Source organism: Rattus rattus, chromosome 14, assembly GCF_011064425.1.
Source record: "Rattus rattus isolate New Zealand chromosome 14, Rrattus_CSIRO_v1, whole genome shotgun sequence".
In the NCBI taxonomy this organism is placed as follows: Eukaryota; Metazoa; Chordata; class Mammalia; order Rodentia; family Muridae; genus Rattus; species Rattus rattus.
In genome coordinates, this window is record NC_046167.1 from 74,573,449 (window position 1) to 74,591,780 (window position 18,332).

General features: G+C 37.6%; 1 protein-coding gene across 1 annotated transcript in view; it reads left to right on the forward strand.

The window, feature by feature from the left end:
* The window catches only part of LOC116883317 (hippocampus abundant transcript-like protein 1), a 54,551-nt gene extending 36,462 nt beyond the window's left edge, over nucleotides 1-18,089 (forward strand). The window contains exons 5-12 of the mRNA XM_032884373.1: nucleotides 816-930; nucleotides 3,856-4,074; nucleotides 5,383-5,496; nucleotides 6,969-7,040; nucleotides 8,679-8,791; nucleotides 13,421-13,518; nucleotides 15,127-15,269; nucleotides 16,270-18,089. Coding sequence (XP_032740264.1) covers nucleotides 816-930; nucleotides 3,856-4,074; nucleotides 5,383-5,496; nucleotides 6,969-7,040; nucleotides 8,679-8,791; nucleotides 13,421-13,518; nucleotides 15,127-15,269; nucleotides 16,270-16,518 — 1,123 coding nt within the window. The 3' untranslated portion in view covers nucleotides 16,519-18,089. The remainder of the gene's footprint in view (nucleotides 1-815; nucleotides 931-3,855; nucleotides 4,075-5,382; nucleotides 5,497-6,968; nucleotides 7,041-8,678; nucleotides 8,792-13,420; nucleotides 13,519-15,126; nucleotides 15,270-16,269) is intronic.
* The last annotated feature ends 243 nt before the right edge of the window (nucleotides 18,090-18,332 follow it).

Here is an 18,332-nt window from a genome sequence, read left to right on the forward strand (position 1 = left end):
TAAATGTTCTTTTGTTTTTGTTTTTGTTGGGGGGGCTTTTCGTTGTTGTTTTGATCCTTAAGAATTGTTATGATGTCCATGAGATGGCTCAGGGAGTAAAAACACTTAATGTGTAAGCATGAGAACCTCAGTTCAATACCTAGAACACACAGTGGAAGAAGAAAATCAATTTCTGTCTGACCTGGACAAGACATGATATCTCATGCATGTCTCTACTTTCCCACACATTGTACATATATAGAGATGCAATAACAGTAATAACAAAATTTGAAAAATTTAAAGAACTATTAATATGATTAGTTATATTAATATCAAAGTAATTATTTTTAAAGTATCTATGGTGTAGAATAAACTCTACTCTGTTATGTAAGATTTTAAGTGGATTCTTAAAATGTATTTATGCATATTATAGAAATTTTTGGTTTGAATAATATTAACATTTTTGTTATACTCTGTGTCTGTATTGATTTTTAAAAGGAAATTGGAAACATTATTGTATTGACTAAACCTATACACCTAAAACCTTAATTTTTATATAGTACTCTTATTCTTCCTTCATTCCTTTTTCTTTTCTTTTTTTTTTTTTTTTTTTTTGCCAACATGTACTTCTTTGGATATTGTCAAAATTCCAGTTAATTTTATATTTGCCTTCAAGTATATATACAGATACTTGAGTTTATTTTCATTAGTGTATAATATTCACTTGGTTTTCTCTGACTTTGATTACAAAATTCTCTTGGGTAATTCAAATAGTCTTTCAGTTGGTAAAAGATGATATCACTAATCATATTCTTTTTAAAACAATCTTTTTATAGGTGGTATTTTGGCATGATTTCTGTATCTGGAGTCTTCTCAGTCACTTTCTCTGTAATTTTTGCCTATGTAGCTGACTTCACTCAAGAGCACGAAAGAAGTACTGCTTATGGATGGGTAAGACAGTAAACTTTTTGTTTGTTTGTTTGTTTTGAAACAAAAACTAATGTAGGTCAAGTTGATTTCAAACTTGGAATCTTCCTTGTATAGTCTCTTGAGGGCTGGTGTTATAGGTGTTAAGTAATTTACCTGTCTTAGAAGGTTTTGTTATTTTGAGAACAGGCCTGTCTCAAATTCAGTAAGTATCTTGAACTTCTGATCCTCCTTTCTCTACTTTCAAAGTGCTAGGATTGCAGGCATCCACCATTATACCCAGCTTGTAGACTTTCCAAAAACTAGAATAATAATTATTATTTTATTTATTTATTTATTTAGCTAGTTATTTTTACACTCCAGATTTTATTCCTCTCCCAGTCCACTCTCTGAGTGTTCCACATCCCATCTCTCCCAAATTCCTCACCCGAGCTCCCACCCCCCCCACCCCACCAGACCTCTAAACTTCCTGGGTCCCCAGTTAGGTGCATCTTCTCTGACTGAACCCAGACCCAGCAGTCCTCTGCTGTATATGTGTTGGGGGCCTCATCTCAGCTGGTGTATGCTGCCTGGTTGGTGATCCAGTGTCTGAGAGATCTCAGGAGTCTGGGTTAATTGAGACTGCTGGTCCTCCTACTGGGTTGCCCTCCTCCTCAGCTTCCTCCAGCTTTTCCCTAATTCAACCACAGGGGTCAGCAGCTTCTGTTCACTGGTTGGGTGCACATATTTGCATCTGACTCTTTCAGCGACCTGTTGGGCCTTTTGTAGGGCAGTCATGGTAGGTCCCTTTTTGTGAATGCCCCTTAGCCTCGGTAATGGTGTCAGGTCTTTGGGCCTCCCCTTGAGTTGGATCCCACTTTGGACCTGTTACTGGACTTTGTTTTCTTCAGGCTCTTCTCCATTTCTATCCCTGCATTTCTTTCAGATAGGAAGAATTATGGGTTAGACTTTGACTGTGAGATAGCAGTCCCATCCCTCACTTGATGCCCTGTCTTTCTGCTGGAGATGGATTCAATAAGCTCCCTCTTCCCACTGTAGGGCCTTTCATCTAGCCCCCCTCCCTACCTTGCTTTGAGTCCTGAGGCGCTCTTACTTCCCAGGTCTCTGGTACATTCTAGAGCGTCCTCCCAACCTCCTTCCTTCCGAGGTCACCTGTTTTCTATTCTTTCTGCTGGCCCTCAGGGCTTAGGTCCTTTTTTCCCCACCCCCATCCCTTTTCCCTCCCCCCTCCCTCTCCCCCCATGTGGGACTGAGGCATCCTCATTTGGGCCCTTCAGCTGTTGACCTTTTTGAGTTCTGTAGACTGTATCTTGGGTATTCTGTACTTTTTTTTTTTTTTTTTTTTTTTTGGCTAATATCTGCTCATTAGTGAGAACATATCATGCAGGTTGTTTTGGGTCTGAGTTACCTCACTCAGGATGATATTTTCTAGTTCCATTCATTTGCCTGCAAAACTCAGCATGTCTTCATTCTTAATAGCTGAGTAGTATTTAATTGTGTAAATGAACCACATTTTCTGTATCCATTCTTCTGTCATGGGACATCTGGGTTGTTTCCAGCTTCTGGCTATCACAAATAAGGCCACTGTGAACATAGTGGAACACATGCCCCTGTGGCTTGGTGGGGCATCTGTTGGGTATATTCTCAAGAGTGGTATTGCTGGGTCTTTAGTTAGGTCTGTTTCCAATTTTCTGAGGAACCTATGAATTGATTTCCAGAATGGTTGTACCAGTTTGCAATCCCAATAGCAATAGAGGACTATTATTCTTTCTCCACATCCTTAACAACATGTGTTGTCACCTGAGGTTTTGATCTGAGCCATTCTGACTGGTATAAGGTAGAATCTCAGGGTCGTTTTGATTTGCATTTCTCTGATTACTAAGGACCTTGAACATTTCTTTAGGTGTTTCTCAACCATTCGAAATTCCATTGTTGTGAATTCTCGGTTTAGTTCTATACTCCATTTTTTGATTGGGTTGGTTTGATTTTTGGTGGTAGGCTTCTTGAGTTCTTTACATATTTTTGATATTAGCCCTCTATCAGATGTGGGGTTAGTGAAGTTTTTTTCCTAATTTGTAGGATGCTCATTTGTCTTATTGATTATGTCCTTTGCCATACAGAAGCTTACCAGTTTCATGATTTTGTTTTTTGAGACAGTCTTACTCTCTAGCTTAGAACTAGCCTTGAACTCAGCATTCCTATGCCAGCCTCCTAAGTGGTGGCTGTGATTACAGGCATAAACTAGGATCACATGCCAGGCAAGTGCTGCTGAGCTATAGTCCTAGCCCTGCAGGAATTGTCTTCATATTTTTTTGTGCACATGTCTGTTTTCCAATTAAATGAACAAAATGGTGAAGTGAATGTTTTATGAGGAGAGTTTCTACAGTGCTAATTTCTATCATATTTTGATCCTTGCTCACCAATGTATCTTCACTTAGTTAACAGTGTGAATACATTTTTTTTTTTATTAACTTGAGTATTTCTTATATACATTTTAAGTGTTATTCCCTTTCCGGTTTCCGGGCAAACATCCCCTCCCCCTCCCGTGAATACATTTTAAGCAAAAAATGCTTTTCTAGTTTTTATTCTTAAAATTTTTATGGAGCACATTTTTCTTGCTGAAACCAAGAGAGGGGACTGGAGAGGTGGCTTAGCAGTTAAGAGCAGTTGTTCTTATAGAGGACTCAGGTTTGATTCCTAGCACCCACATGGCTGCTTATAACCAACCATAATTTCATTTCTTCTTCTGACCTCTGTGGGTGACAGGCATGTACATGGTGCATGGATACTCACAAAATAAATCTTAAAAAAATAAAAGACAAACAAAAAATGAGAGGCTAGCTGCAGCTATGCAACTGTGTTTCTGCAGTGTGTGGGACTCTGGGAAAGAGCATGCTCTCTCCACTGCTGCTTCTGTTAGGATCCTAAATGACTGTACTTTTCCCATAGGTCTCAGCCACCTTTGCAGCCAGTCTGGTTAGCAGCCCAGCCATTGGAACATACCTCTCTTCAAATTATGGAGACAGTCTTGTTGTGCTGGTAGCCACAGTGGTGGCTCTCCTGGACATCTGCTTCATTTTGGTGGCAGTTCCAGAATCTCTGCCAGAGAAAATTAGACCTGCTTCCTGGGGAGCTCAGATTTCTTGGAAACAAGCGGACCCTTTTGCGGTAAATTAAGACCTGAAAATATTTACTTCCTATAAATCTCTTTTCTCTAAGAAAGACTTTATATACAGCTGCAAGGATTCACAATAGTTGTCGATTTATTTCTTTTACAGTAAAAACAGAAAAATGTCTTCTAAGTAAGGGTTTGAGAGACTGAGAAATATATAGACTTAGCAATTAAGCCATGTAAATCATGAGACAAAATAAATATTCAGGTTACCCTTAAGGACATGGTTGTTTTTATCATTTAATAAGATGAATGAATGAAGATGGTCGAAGAGGGAGATATTAGGAAGTATATCATACTAACAAGAAATAATACTGGAATAAATATCTCTACTCCCGTGTCTGCCACTACTTCTATAGAGCAATTGTAAGCCAGAATATGTGAGCTTCTGTAGGCCACAGGCTCCAGGATCTTCCTGTCTCTGCCTTCCTAGTACTAGGGCTATAGGCAAGCACCCTAATTCCTAGCTTTTTATGCAAGTGCTGAAAATCGAACTTGACTTCTTTTGCTTACCATAGCAGGCACTTACCAACTGAATCATCTTCCCAAATCCCTTGAAATTATTTTCTAAAATGATTGCTCAGATTACTTCCTGGAAATCTTGCCTGTTCCTCTTGTGTATTATATTGTAAAATGGTAGGAGGGGAGTTGGGGAAAGGAAGCAGGAATGGGTAGAAAACTTGCAAGTAAAATTTTTTTCCTTGTAGTGATCAAGTCACATGTAGAAATTTCTCTGTAAAACAGAACTACTATGGCTTATTTTTCAGAGCAACTATAAGGACTCTAGTCAACATGTGTAAGTTAACTGGTCTAACATCTTATGTAGCAAGGTTTTAGTAGATGTTAGTTGTTTTGGGTATTATGGTGACCTAAAAGCTCTGTGATACTTGTCATTCAGTAATAAAAGTTTTAGAACATGCTAATTGTCTTCCTGGTTCCAGGCAACTTGAATATCAACAGTTTGTAAAGACTAGAGTGAATTTATGTATAATGAAAACTATGGAACAGGCAGAAAGGAAGATCAGAATGTCTTAAATCATTCTTGGCTGCATATCGAATTTGAAACCAGCCTTGGCTACATGAGTAGCCCCTGTGTCAGAAAAAGAAAGAAAATCCTGCAGTTAAAATTACTTAAGTTACTTTAAAAATCCAGAGAAAATCAATTTTTCTTATAGAGTTGTGTAGAAATTTTTTTTCATGGTCTGTTTGTAGGATGGTTAGGATCTCTTACAGAAGATGCATGAAAATAGTGGTCAGTATCGAAAGAACATTGACGTGTGTTTTTGCTTTCTGCTTATTCACAGTCATTAAAGAAAGTCGGGAAAGACTCTACTGTCTTACTCATCTGCATCACAGTGTTTCTCTCATACCTTCCTGAAGCTGGGCAGTACTCAAGCTTTTTTCTCTATCTCCGACAGGTGAGTAGTAGGTCTCTAGAAGTCTTCCAACATGTAGAATATCAAAGATTGGGATTTGTCTAAGATAATTTGAGGAAACCATTGTTTCTAGAGACTTTATAAAGCAGGGACCTTGTGATCCAGTGATTTCAGTGATGGCCTCATAAGTAACTGGAACTATAGGTGTGTATGGCCATGCCCAGGTTCTTGCCGATGCAGGGGCATTGCTTATATCAGGGTTTAAGAACAGTGTGGGCAACATAGTAAGACGTCTACTGTGCAAAAGTTCCTTTAACAGAGATAGTTATCGGAAACAACATTCTGAGACTTTTGAGTCTGTATACTTAGTTGACATAGAATTCACTGTGTAGACTAGACTAAGCTCAAACTCAGAGTAATCTAACTATCTTGGCCTCCCAAGTGCTGGAATTAAAGTCATCCACCATCAAGTCTGACTCTGAGACCCTTTTCTAAAATAGGGTTGAGATTGAACCAAATTAAGAGAAGATACAGAACTGTCATATCTGTTCCCCACAGGTACACAGTTGGTGCCAAAGTGGTTCATTTGGTACATTTTAAGAGCCTATATATATTAACAGTGCTCAGTCTATAGTTGTGATAAGGTTACTGTTGCTTCCATGTTTTTGTGAATAAAGCTGATAGGCTGCCTCAACCTCCCTAAGCACTGAAATCATAGACATGAACTACCCCACCAGTTCCAGATTTTGTATTAAATATGATTAAGTAGTAATAGAAAAGCCAAAGTTTCAAGCCCTAGAATTTTTATTGTCTAATTGTGATTGGAAGAAAGATACTTGTTATAAGGTTATTTTAATGTATCTTCCTATATTTTATAGAATTTCAGTAGAAGATAAAGTAATATATCCTTTTAAAAATAGTTATTTCATAGTTACTGGTATAGTTGGAAGTTTAGAGCTCAATTGCAAAGTCAGACTCAGCTGCTTACTTAGTAGAAGTGTGTGGGAACCTTTTAGAGCACACCCATCCTAGGCCCATACCTCAAACCTGATGTCATTGGTCTTCAGTGGATTCTGGCTTCCTGTTGTGCTTCTCCCTTTCCTCCCCTTCTGTCCTTTTCTCTGTTGCCCACATAATTTTAAAATACAGCCAGACTCACGAGCCATTGACTTCATTGACAGTCCAGTTCTGCCTTGTGTGCTTTCATTGTCTCCAAACTGAGACAGCCTAATTAAGAGGAAATACTAAGCATCAGGTATAATAACATTAAAAACAATCACAATTCATGCCTACTAATTCCACCTTTTTTTGTCATATTTAAATATAAATTGTAGGGTTGTTTTTTTTTTTTCAGTTTCTGTCTCTGCCCTAATTTCTATTGGTTTTTGTGAACTTTTCCTCAATTACTTTTCATATCAGTATTAATAGGAAAAACAATCATTTCTTATTAATTATATCTCTAATACCTATATTACACAAGTGTTTTTTGTTTTATTTCGCTTTTATTTTTACAGGTTATAGGTTTTGGATCTGTGAAAATTGTAGCATTCATAGCCATGGTAGGAATTCTGTCCATTTTGGCTCAGGTGAGTATTTTTTTACATGTGGGTTAAAATGACAAAGCTTTTTATTTTTCAATTCTGATAACCTCAGATCTACAATAAAGCAAGGATATGAGTTTCTAAGAGTTTCTCCACACTGTGACCTCAACTGCTTAGCTCTTGCTGCTGCTGCTGCATCTTGCTCATGTAGAGAACTTCACCTAATTCAGGTAGCTAACAGGGACCCAGCTCACAAAACTGGTCATTCACAGGATATTCAGGTGCTCAGGATTCAGTAGAACTTCATACAAATTTCGTTAGAATGTTGTTTGTGATTTGCTCTGGATCGATTGTCATCCTACTTTCTTTTTTTTTTCTTTCTTTTTTTTTTTTTTCTTTTTTCGGAGCTGGGGACCGAACCCAGGGCCTTGTGCTTGCTAGGTAAGCGCTCTACCACTGAGCTAAATAAGAGGGTGGTAAAATGATTCAGCAAAAGATGCTTGTCACAAGCAGTGACCTGAGTTTAGTCTCTGGAATCTACACAGTAGAAGGAAAAAACTGATTCTTGAAGATTGTCCTCTGACCTTCATGAACTTGCTTCGACATTTATACACATGGAACAAATAGGTTTAAAAACTATTTAAAGGAAAAATAACCAGATATTGTCAAATTAACCAGAGGAATGTGTTTTAGTGTTTACTTACTAACAAAAATTAGGTAGAAATAAATGTTTTCCAGATCCTGCTGTCTCCAGGACTAAACAAATAAAAATCAGTATATTACAATATATGCATTGAGTGAATAGCAGTAAACACTTTCCAAGCTTATTACAGTTATCAATCCAGAAAGGCAAGGTGTATGCCCCATTTCTTTCAGGAGCATTCACTGCAGCTTTTTTGGTTTTCCTAGAGCCTCTTTCCCTTGAAATGGCATCTAGGCTAAGCTTCATATTCTTCTGTGATTAACTCTCTGCAGAGGAAATGAGAAGGCTGGGAAACTAACTTATCCTGCCCAATGAGAGAATGCCAAGGCTCTTGGGGATGCATGATAGCAAAGGTGTTCCTTGCTGTTTTTGTTTTGCCTGTATCAGCAAATTCTAATTATGCTAAACGTCCAAGTTTATTGTGATTTTTGTTTTTTACATTAACCTTAGCTGTTTGTCCTTAGGTATCTTTATCTTTCTTTTCATACTGTCCCTACAGGCTGTATTTAACAGAATATATATTTATTAAAGCTCACATCATTCTTAATTTTGGGAAATTGCTAACTGTGAGTTAACAGTATAAATCCTGAACATTTACAGGTGTGGGATTTTGCTGAACATTAAGTGCTTGTTGACATTCTTCAAGGAAGACTAAGGTGTAGTTCTATCAGCCATGATAACTGGAGTGCAGCTGTCTTAACCTTTTGAGAGGTACTAGAAGAGAGCCAGCTAGATAGCTTCTCTGGAAGGAGGTCCAAAGCGTCAAACCTGGTCAGCACTGGAGCTCTTGAAACTCTTATTTCCAAAGAGTTATCACTACTGCCTGGCCTTAGGGATCTTAGACAGTCAGTGTTCCCTTAAAGGCCCTTGGTGATCAGTGAGTGGACTTCACTAAAAGAGCTTTTGCTCTGAATTTGAGTTTGTGATCAAATTCTCATGTGCTCATATGGCTTCTCAGAGTTGTCTTCTTTCCTTTGCAGACAGTCTTCCTTAGCAAATTGATGAGATCTCTAGGGAACAAGAATACTGTCCTCCTTGGCTTGGGTTTCCAGATACTCCAGCTTGCCTGGTATGGTTTTGGAGCTCAGGCCTGGTAAGCCTCCCCTAATTTACATATTATTAAAACAAACAAAAAGACCGAATTAAAAGATATGATGAGCCTTAAAGGAGCATGTTGAAAGAAGGGTTATTTCATTAGTTTGATTCATTCAGCGTTCCACCCATGTATGGGCAAGAGTGGAAGTAGATGATTTGATATAACTTATAAAGATTTTTACTAAATCTGAAGTCATTGCTTATTAAGTGTGTTGTCATCTACCACTCCTCTAATAAAGTTCTCATGAGCTCATGATCTCTTTCTCTCTTCTGTTTTCCTTCTGTCCCTCTTTTGCTCTCCCCTCTTCTCTCTTTTTGGGGGTGAGTGGTTTGTTCAGTCATGCATTGTAGCCCAGGCTGTTCTCAAACTTGTAGCAGTGCTGCCTAGGCCTCCTGAATGCTGGTATTATAGGTCAGAGCCACCATATCTGGCTTTGTGTCCACTTTCTCTTTTAACTCTTTGAGAATATCTTATATGTATATATGTTTTGATTAGATATATTTCTAATTTTTCCTCTATGCCCATTACCACTTTCCCCTTACTTTATGTGATCTTTTGTTTTTAAACACACTATGTCCACTTGGTACTATTTCTATGCGCAGAGTATTAGGACCTTTACTAGAACACGAGTAGCTTCTCGGGGGCTGCATCTTTAAAGAAAGTTGACATTCCTAATCCCCTTTCCCCAGAAGCTATCAGTTGTCAGTTAGCTCTTCTGATTGGGTGAGACTTCATAAGCTCCTCCTCCATCCATGCTGGTATTTTGGCTGGCCCAGTCTTGTGCAGGTCTTGCTGTGAGTTCATGTGTGCAACAGTGCTGTCATGTCTGGCAAATACTGTTTTACTGCACTACCTCTCACCCTTAAAATGTTTCCCCTCCCCTCTTTTTAGATGATCCCTAAGCCTTGTGGGAAGGAGGTGTGATAGAAATGTCAGATAAAACTGAGCACTGAAGTCTTATCCTCTGTACTTCTACTTCTTAAACATATTGATACAGTTTCAGGATATGATATTTAATCAAAGCAAAAAGACACTGAATAACAACTGATTACAGCATGCTTTGCTGGTATACTTAACTGAGTAATATAACTATCATAAAATAAATCAGTGATCAACTCTTCTCCAAAGTCACCTGAGTATCCTGTTAGTTTTTTTTTTTTTGTTTTTGTTTTTGTTTTTTTTACTTTTTTTCGGAGCTGGGGACCGAACTCAGGGCCTTGCGCTTGCTAGGCAAGCGCTCTACCACTGAGCTAAATCCCCAACCCCATTAGCTTTAAGTATTCATATTTTAGCTTCCTGTAAATGGGAAGAATGATCAAATTAAGGCCTATTAATAAAAAGGAACAGAAAGAATCCTGAGTTCCGTCTTTTTGTATGGCAAGTGTCCTTACATACCTGATTGTCAGAAACTGCAGAATCTCAGTCTCCATTTTAGACATGAATTGATTCTTACTTTGCATTCATAAGTAGAACTATTAGAAATGTTTTATTGATTAGAGATTAGTTGGGAAGAAGATATATGAAATGCTGAATTTCATTTGAACCACTTGTTCTGTATTACATTTTGCCTAAGATTAACTTGGCTGCTCTTCTTCCTTCTACTCTTCTTCTTCCTCCTCTTCCTCTTCCTCCTCCTCCTTCTTTTCTTTCTTTTTTTTTTTTCTGGTAGGGGGTGGGGGGTCCTGTGAACTCTGGTTCATTATATAGCTAGTCAAAACTCTTTAAGTGTTAAAAAGACTTTATGATAATGAGATTTTTTTCATTTTCAATAAAGACTATCCCCAAGGAACTCAGTGGAACTCACTATCCTCAAACAGCTTAGTGGATTATAAGAGCCTTAGACCTTAATTGTCATACATGGTTATGACTCACCCATAAACATTTTTCCCCCAACTGAAGAAAGGACTAAGATCTGAAGCAAACAGTCTTTGTCTGTTCATATAGGAGCAGACATTGGTATTGAGGCTGACAAACAACATAGCCCAAGAGTAGTTGTGAAAGACAGGAAGTCGGTGGGGAGTATATGTGAGGTGGGTGGATAGAGATGTAGTGCTTATTTAAAACAAATAAATAAAAAAAGCAAACCCAGACATGCTTTTAAAAACTTTATTGAGCCTACACTTGAAAGTGTCAGTGGGGTAATCTGTGATCAGTTTGAAAAGTATAGATTCTTGTTTGAACTTGGGTATTTCTTATTTACATTTCGAGTGTTATTCCCTTTCCCAGTTTCCAGGGACCAAGGGCTTCCCCTTCCACTGGTGCTCTTACTAGGATATTCATTGCTACCTATGAGGTTGGAGCCCAGGGTCAGTCCATGTATAGTCTTTGGGTAGTGGCTTAGTCCCTGGAAGCTCTGGTTGGTTGGCATTGTTGTTCATATGGGGTCTGGAGCCCCTTCAAGCTCTTCCAGTCCTTTCTCTGATTCCTTCAACGGGGGTCCCATTCTTAGTTCAGTGGTTTGCTGCTGGCATTCGCCTATGTATTTGCTGTATTCTGGCTGTGTCTCTCAGGAGAGATCTACATCCAGTTCCTGTTGGCCTGCACTTCTTTGCTTCATCATCTTATCTAGTTCGGTGGCTGTATATGTATGGGCCACATGTGGGGCAGGCTCTGAATGGCCGTCCCTTCAGTCTCTGTTCAAAACTTTGCCTCCCTATTCCCTGCCAAGGGTTTTCTTGTTCCCCTTTTAAAGAAGGAGTGAAGCGTTCGCATTTTGGTCATCCTTCTTGAGTTTCATGTGTTCTGTGCATTTGGGCTAATAGCCACTTATCAATGAGTGCATACCATGTGTGTTTTTCTGTGATTGGGTTACCTCACTCAGGATGATATTTTCCAGTTTCATCCATTTGCCTGTGAATTTCATGAAGTCATTGTTTTTGATAGCTGAGTAATATTCCATTGTGTAGATGTACCACATTTTCTGTATCCATTCCTCTGTTGAAGGGCATCTGGATTCTTTCCAGCTTCTGGCTATTATAAATAAGGCTGCTATGAAAATAGTGGAGCACGTGTCTTTTTTATATGTTGGGGCATCTTTTGGGTATTTGCCCAAGAGAGGTATAGCTGGGTCCTCAGGTAGTTCAATGTCCAATTTTCTGAGGAACCTCCAGACTGATTTCCAGAATGGTTGTACCAGTCTGCAATCCCACCAACAATGGAGGAGTGTTCTCTTTCTCCACATCCTCACCAGCATTTGTTGTCATCTGAGTTTTTGATCTTAGCCATTCTGACTGGTGTGAGGTGAAATCTCAGGGTTGTTTTGATTTGCATTTCCCTGATGACTAAAGATGTTGAACATTTCTTTAGGTGCTTCTCAGCCATTCGGCATTCCTCAACTGTGAATTCTTTGTTTAGCTTTGAACCCCATTTTTTAATAGGGTTATTTGTCTCCCTGCAGTCTAACTTCTTGAATTCTTTGTATATTTTGGATATAAGCCTTCAGTCAGTTGTAGGATTGGTAAAGATCTTTTCCCAATCTGTTGGTTGCCGTTTTGTCCTAACAACAGTGTCCTTTGCCTTACAGTAGCTTTGCAGTTTTATGAGATCCCATTTGTCGATTCTTGATCTTAGAGCATAAGCCATTGGTGTTTTGTTCAGGAAATTTTCTCCAGTGCCCATGTGTTCAAGATTCTTCCCCACTTTTTCTTCTATTAGTTTTAGTGTATCTGGTTTGATGTGGAGGCCCTTGATCTACTTGAACTTAAGCTTTGTACAAAATGATAAGAATGAGTCCATCTGCATTCTTCTACATGTTGACCTCCAGTTGAACTAGCACCATTTGTTGAAAAGGCTGTCTTTTTTCCATTGGATGGTTTTGACTCCTTTGTCAAAAATCAAGTGACCATAGGTGTGTGGGTTCATTTCTGGGTCTTCAATTCTATTCCACTGGTCTATCTGCCTGTCTCTTTACCAGTACCATGCAGTTTTTATCACTATTGCTCTGTAATACTGCTTGAGTTCAGGGATAGTGATTCTCCCGGAAGTCCTTTTATTGTTGAGGATAGTTTTAGCTATCCTGGGTTTTTTGTTTTTCCAGATGAATTTGCAAATTGTTCTGTCTAACTCTATGAAGAATTGCTTGGAATTTTGATGGGGATTGCCTTGAATGTGTAGATCGCTTTTGGTAAAAATGGCCATTTTTACTATATTAATCCTGCCAATCTGTGAGCATGGGAGATCTTTCCATCTTCTGAGATCTTCAATTTCTTTCTTCAGAGGCTTGAAGTTCTTATCATAAAGATCTTTCACTTGCTTGGTTAAAGTCACACTGAAGTATTTTATATTATTTGGGACTATTATGAAGGGTGTCGTTTCCCTAATTTCTTTCTCAGCTTGTTTCTCTTTTGTGTAGAGGAAGGCTACTGATTTATTTGAGTTAATTTTATACCCAGCCACTTTGCTGACTTTGTAGCCTAGACTGGCCTTGAACTCAGGCTACTTCTGCCTGAACCTTTTGGATGCTAGATTACTAGGATTACTGAGAAAGCCATGCCTTGCCCAGGAAATCCATTTTTAAAGAAGGAAAAATAAATAAAATGGAAATGAAGAAACTACAAGGCATTTGTACTCTTACCACTGACCATATTGACTAAAAGCATCTGATGAAGCTTCCCCTAATCTTTTCAGGATGATGTGGGCAGCAGGAACTGTGGCTGCCATGTCCAGCATTACATTCCCAGCAGTCAGTGCCCTCATCTCTCGGAATGCAGAGTCAGACCAGCAAGGTGAGATTTGTACTCCTTTAATTTCGTGCCTTCTGGAACCTCTCTGCCCTGAAGTATGGAATCCTGCATTCTCCAGAACAATAGCAATTGACAGTAGTGGCTCCTGTCACCAGAGTATGCCTGCTTATTTTGTCAGTATAGAAGTTCTGTTTTCCTCCTTGCTCACACTCACATTTTAGCAATCCAGATTCAGCCAGTCAGGCTATTATATTAGTAGGAGTTAGAAACGGCAAAGATCAATTTCCAGTCTCAGTTCTGATTCTAGATTGCCATCAGGATTAACCATTTTATAGTCTTATTTCAGCAGATTTCTATTAATAGCAAAATGGTAATGGAATATCCACTTAGTCACTAAAGTTAAGTTGAAATATTCAGAGTCTTAAAAGCTTAAATTAAGAAATGGATCATTGAAAGGACGAAGAAAAATCTGTTGTTAGTAATTGGATATAAGGAGAGATGAAATATGTTAGAACTGTTGTGTAGAAAATAGACTTTACTTCTTCTTCCTTTGCCTGATTCCTTTTTTAGCAAATTCTGATGCTAAAATAACCCTTTTTCTCCATCTTCTAATGCCCACCTTACTATGGTCAGGAAGTAGGAGATTTTATTTCATTTATTATGTCATTGTAAATATTCATTGTAATATTCATTTGTGTTACAGGAGAATGGAGAATTTTAGAGGATTTATAAAATGTTGTGTGTGTATAGGTATAAAATAACACATATGTACATAGTGGCTTGATTTTGTTTCATGCCAGTATCAAACTCAGTGCCTAGAATATACTAAGTTACACCTCTGTCCCTAAAAGGAAAAATTTTAAACTCTTGGAGGACTTTTAAATTTTTCAACCAAAATTAAAATTTAAGAGTTTATTCATTATCATTACACCTGTTTTCCTTATAATGAGTTTGCTGATATCCATCCTTACACTTATGGACTTTAAGTGACAGCCTTTGCGTGTCACCATTAACTGTAGTAACTCAGCTGAGAGTGAATACTATTAAGCCTGACTGGTTTTGACTTACAGAAATATCCATTTCATATTCATCCATATTCATATTAATGTTTTGCTTACCATACTAGGAAGTAGAGATATCTAGAAATTGGTTCTAGAATTTTTGAGTGGAGGTCTCCATGAGATGGAAGATTGCAGATGACAATCTGGGGGCAGGAGGAGCCCGTTTGTATTCACTTGTAGCCAAAATTGTCTGAGGAGAGGACATATTTTTTATTGTACATGAACAATTAAATGAGACAAGGAAGTCTTAATCCATAGAAAAAAATGAAATTACCTCATAAAAGAAATGATAATTTTATATTTTATTATTTTCCATTAAATGGTAGATCCTACTCCAAAAGGATTCAGAAACTGAGTTCATTTTTTTCTCCTTGTAAACCTATTCAATAGATATAGTATATCCAAGAAAACATTTGTATAATGAATGACAATATCATGATGAACGCTAATGACTGTAATAGATGCGATAAGATAATTAGCCTAAGCTATGATAACTTGGTCCAGTCAGGTATGTGTGTCGTAATATGATGGAGCTATGGTGAAGCACTTTTCTAAGAAGACTGACTTCCTTCTCATTGCTGTGGTTTAGGGGTTGCCCAGGGGATTATAACTGGAATACGAGGACTGTGCAATGGCCTAGGGCCAGCCCTGTATGGCTTCATATTCTACCTGTTCCATGTTGAACTGAATGAGTTGGGCCCAAAGTTGGATTCTGATAATGATCCCCTACAGGTAATTTGGTGATCTGTATTCTGGTTGTGTTTGACTATAGCATAATCTCTTAGCTTTAAATTTCTACTTGTTTATTATCATTGTATTTGACATTAGTAAAGTCTATGTTTATTACTTGGAATCAGAAAGTATTCATAACAGGGATTGTCATTTATGGAAAATATGTATCTGTACTTTATATTCTCTTTTCACCTACATAGCCACTGTGAATAATAAACTATCATCTGGCTAAATTCAATCTAAAATGAAGTGACCTAAAACTCTTAACTTATGGGATTTGGAATGTAGCTCAGTTGGTAGCCTAAAATGTACAAAACTCAAAAGTGTGATGTGCATGCTTGTAATTCTAGCACTCAGAAGGTAAAGGCCAGGGATTTTAAGTTCAGGGTGGGTCATTTCTTGTATTCTTGGTTACATAAGTATGACGCCTGCCTGGGATACAGGAAACACTGTCTTTAAAAATAAATAAACAAATAAACAAACAAACAATAAAATAAAATAAAAAACTTGATCAAAATTGAACTAATGTGCTTTCATTTTTAAAAAGAGAAACAGTTAACAGAGTTCTGTACAAGTCTGAAATTATTATGTTCATATGTGGAAATGCATGATCTGAGGTCATAAGATGAGATTATAGAAAGAAAACTATTGCTTTTGAACATTTATTGCTTAGGTTCTATTAATTAGAAATGGTATTAAAATAAGGATTAGTTACTTTGTATTATTTTCCAAACACCAAAATGTATTAGAATTTGCCTTGGTTAATGAAATATACAGGCTTATGAGAAAACCATTAACATATAGTGGCTTTTTAAAAAATCATTCAAAACTAGTTTAGAGTTTAAGAAAAGAGCTGGGTATGGGGACGCATGCCTCTAGTCCTAGCATTTGGGAGACACTGGCAGAAGGGTTGTGATGTTAAGGCCACTCTATATAGAACAAGTCTGTCTTAAAACAAAACAAAAAACCTTACTCTCTTCATTTGTTTTTTATCCACCAGGGAGCTTTCATCCCCGGCCCGCCATTTTTATTTGGAGCATGTATAGTTCTCATGTCATTTTTGGTTGCCTTATTCATCCCTGAATACCGCAAAACCGGTGGAGTTCAGAAACATAACAACAGCATCAGTGGCAGCCTAAGCACGCCCCCTGAACGGGGCAGTGATGAGGACATTGAGCCATTATTGCAAGATAGCAACATCTGGGAGCTTTCCTTTGAAGAACCTGGAAATCAGTGCACTGAGCTATAACCCAGTAGTGATGATGATTCTACAGATGCCGTCTCTGAGAGCCGTAGAGGAAGCTGCACCACATGGAGACTTCATGGTGCTGGAGGGGCGATGCTAGTAGCATCCTTTGGGCCAAGTTTAATAAGTTACTCTTCTCATGCCTCTGCCCTTCACTCTGTCTCTCTCTGTTCTTTTACTCTCATTCTTTTTTTCTTTTTATATATTCTAGGAAAGATTGAAAATTCTTCAAGGTTATCTAGAATCTAGACTTTAAAATTTTAATAGAAAAATCATGTCTGTGGTAGGAAAGGTGGTCTTTCCCTTCAGTAACTAGAATAAGAGTGACAGCAATTTTTCTATGTCCTTTTTGGTAGAAGATTTGGACAATGGTGTAAACTGCTCCCGTTCATTGTCTTTCTGTACTCATTCCCTCTTAGTCCGGAGATGTTGATGAGGTGATAAGAATCACTTGGTATCAGGGATCTTCTGACTTTGTCTAGAGGTCAGATGAAAACCTAGTTTTGCTTTCCTTTTGTTTTCTCTACTTCTTAAGCTTCTCAAAAATGAACATTATTAATATTGATCAATGATCACCTTTATCAGATAAAGAAAAATTTTCTTAGAAAATTCAAATTACATAGAACAAGCGGCTCAGATTCTGGACTTTGTGTCCTGATTGAGGTTGGCCTTGGCAACAAACTAAGATCCCATCTCAAGGCAAAACAACCAACCAGGAAGCTTTCCAGTGGCAACAAAGAAATCAGAGTAGACTTCAAGAAAAGTTTTTTATTACTTTGTTTTAAAAATTTAAATATTTCTAATAGAGGAGAGGGTGAGAAATAGCAATGGAGTTTATTTCTAAGTTCATACTCATGTACTGTATGCTCTTTCCCATGTCTCCTTGTCCTACTTCTGTTTCCTTCACCATACTCCTGCCTTAACTGTTAATGTAGAGCGTTGTGTAGGATGTGTTTGTTTTTGACTAATCTGTATCTTGGTATGTCTTTCTGAATCCCATAGGAATGCACACATCAGATTCCTTTCTAAAATATGAGGGTTAATGAAGCTCAGTTTCATGATAAGTGTCTTGCTAATTTTTGAGATGTTTTATGGACAAAGAAAACTACAGATTTTATATTTTGCTGCACAGTAAATGGACCACTAACTTGGGTCTATCTTCAACAAAGTACTCCTTTGAAAGTTTTATAGGTATGAAAACATGTAGATATTTGTAAGGATTTTAATTTTTTTTGATGGGGGTGCTGTGTAAATCTTGTATTTATAAATAATGAAGGTATTGACAGAAAAAATATATACAACTTTTATAAGGGATCATGTACTGACTGAATACATTTAAAGGAAAATATATTTTGAAGCCTGTTCTGCCGTGAACAGATATAACATATCTTTTTACTATGCTGTTGGTTTTTAGGTTAAGCTTCCTAATGCTTAATAAATTTTCAGTGGATACTTGTATGGCTTAAAAACAATTTCTGTCATTGCTCTTTTGGGCTCTTTGTGGGGGGATTGCTATCAACATAACTGAGTTAGTAATCAATCCTTCAGCTAATTAAAAAATGGTTTTAAAAAATGGTTCTAAGTTTTTTGAAAATCGCTCATCAAATATAAGTCATATTTATAGAAACTTGAACAATGCTGCTATGGGTGTAGAAATATCTCTTTATTTCTTGTTCCTAGTATCTAAGAACAAAACAAAGGTAGATGGTACAAAAGCAAAACAAAAACAAAAACCAGAATTTTGAGAAAACAATTGCTGCTCTTGATGACGAAAGAGTTCGATTGCCAGCATCCAGCATTCACATTGGGAGAATCAC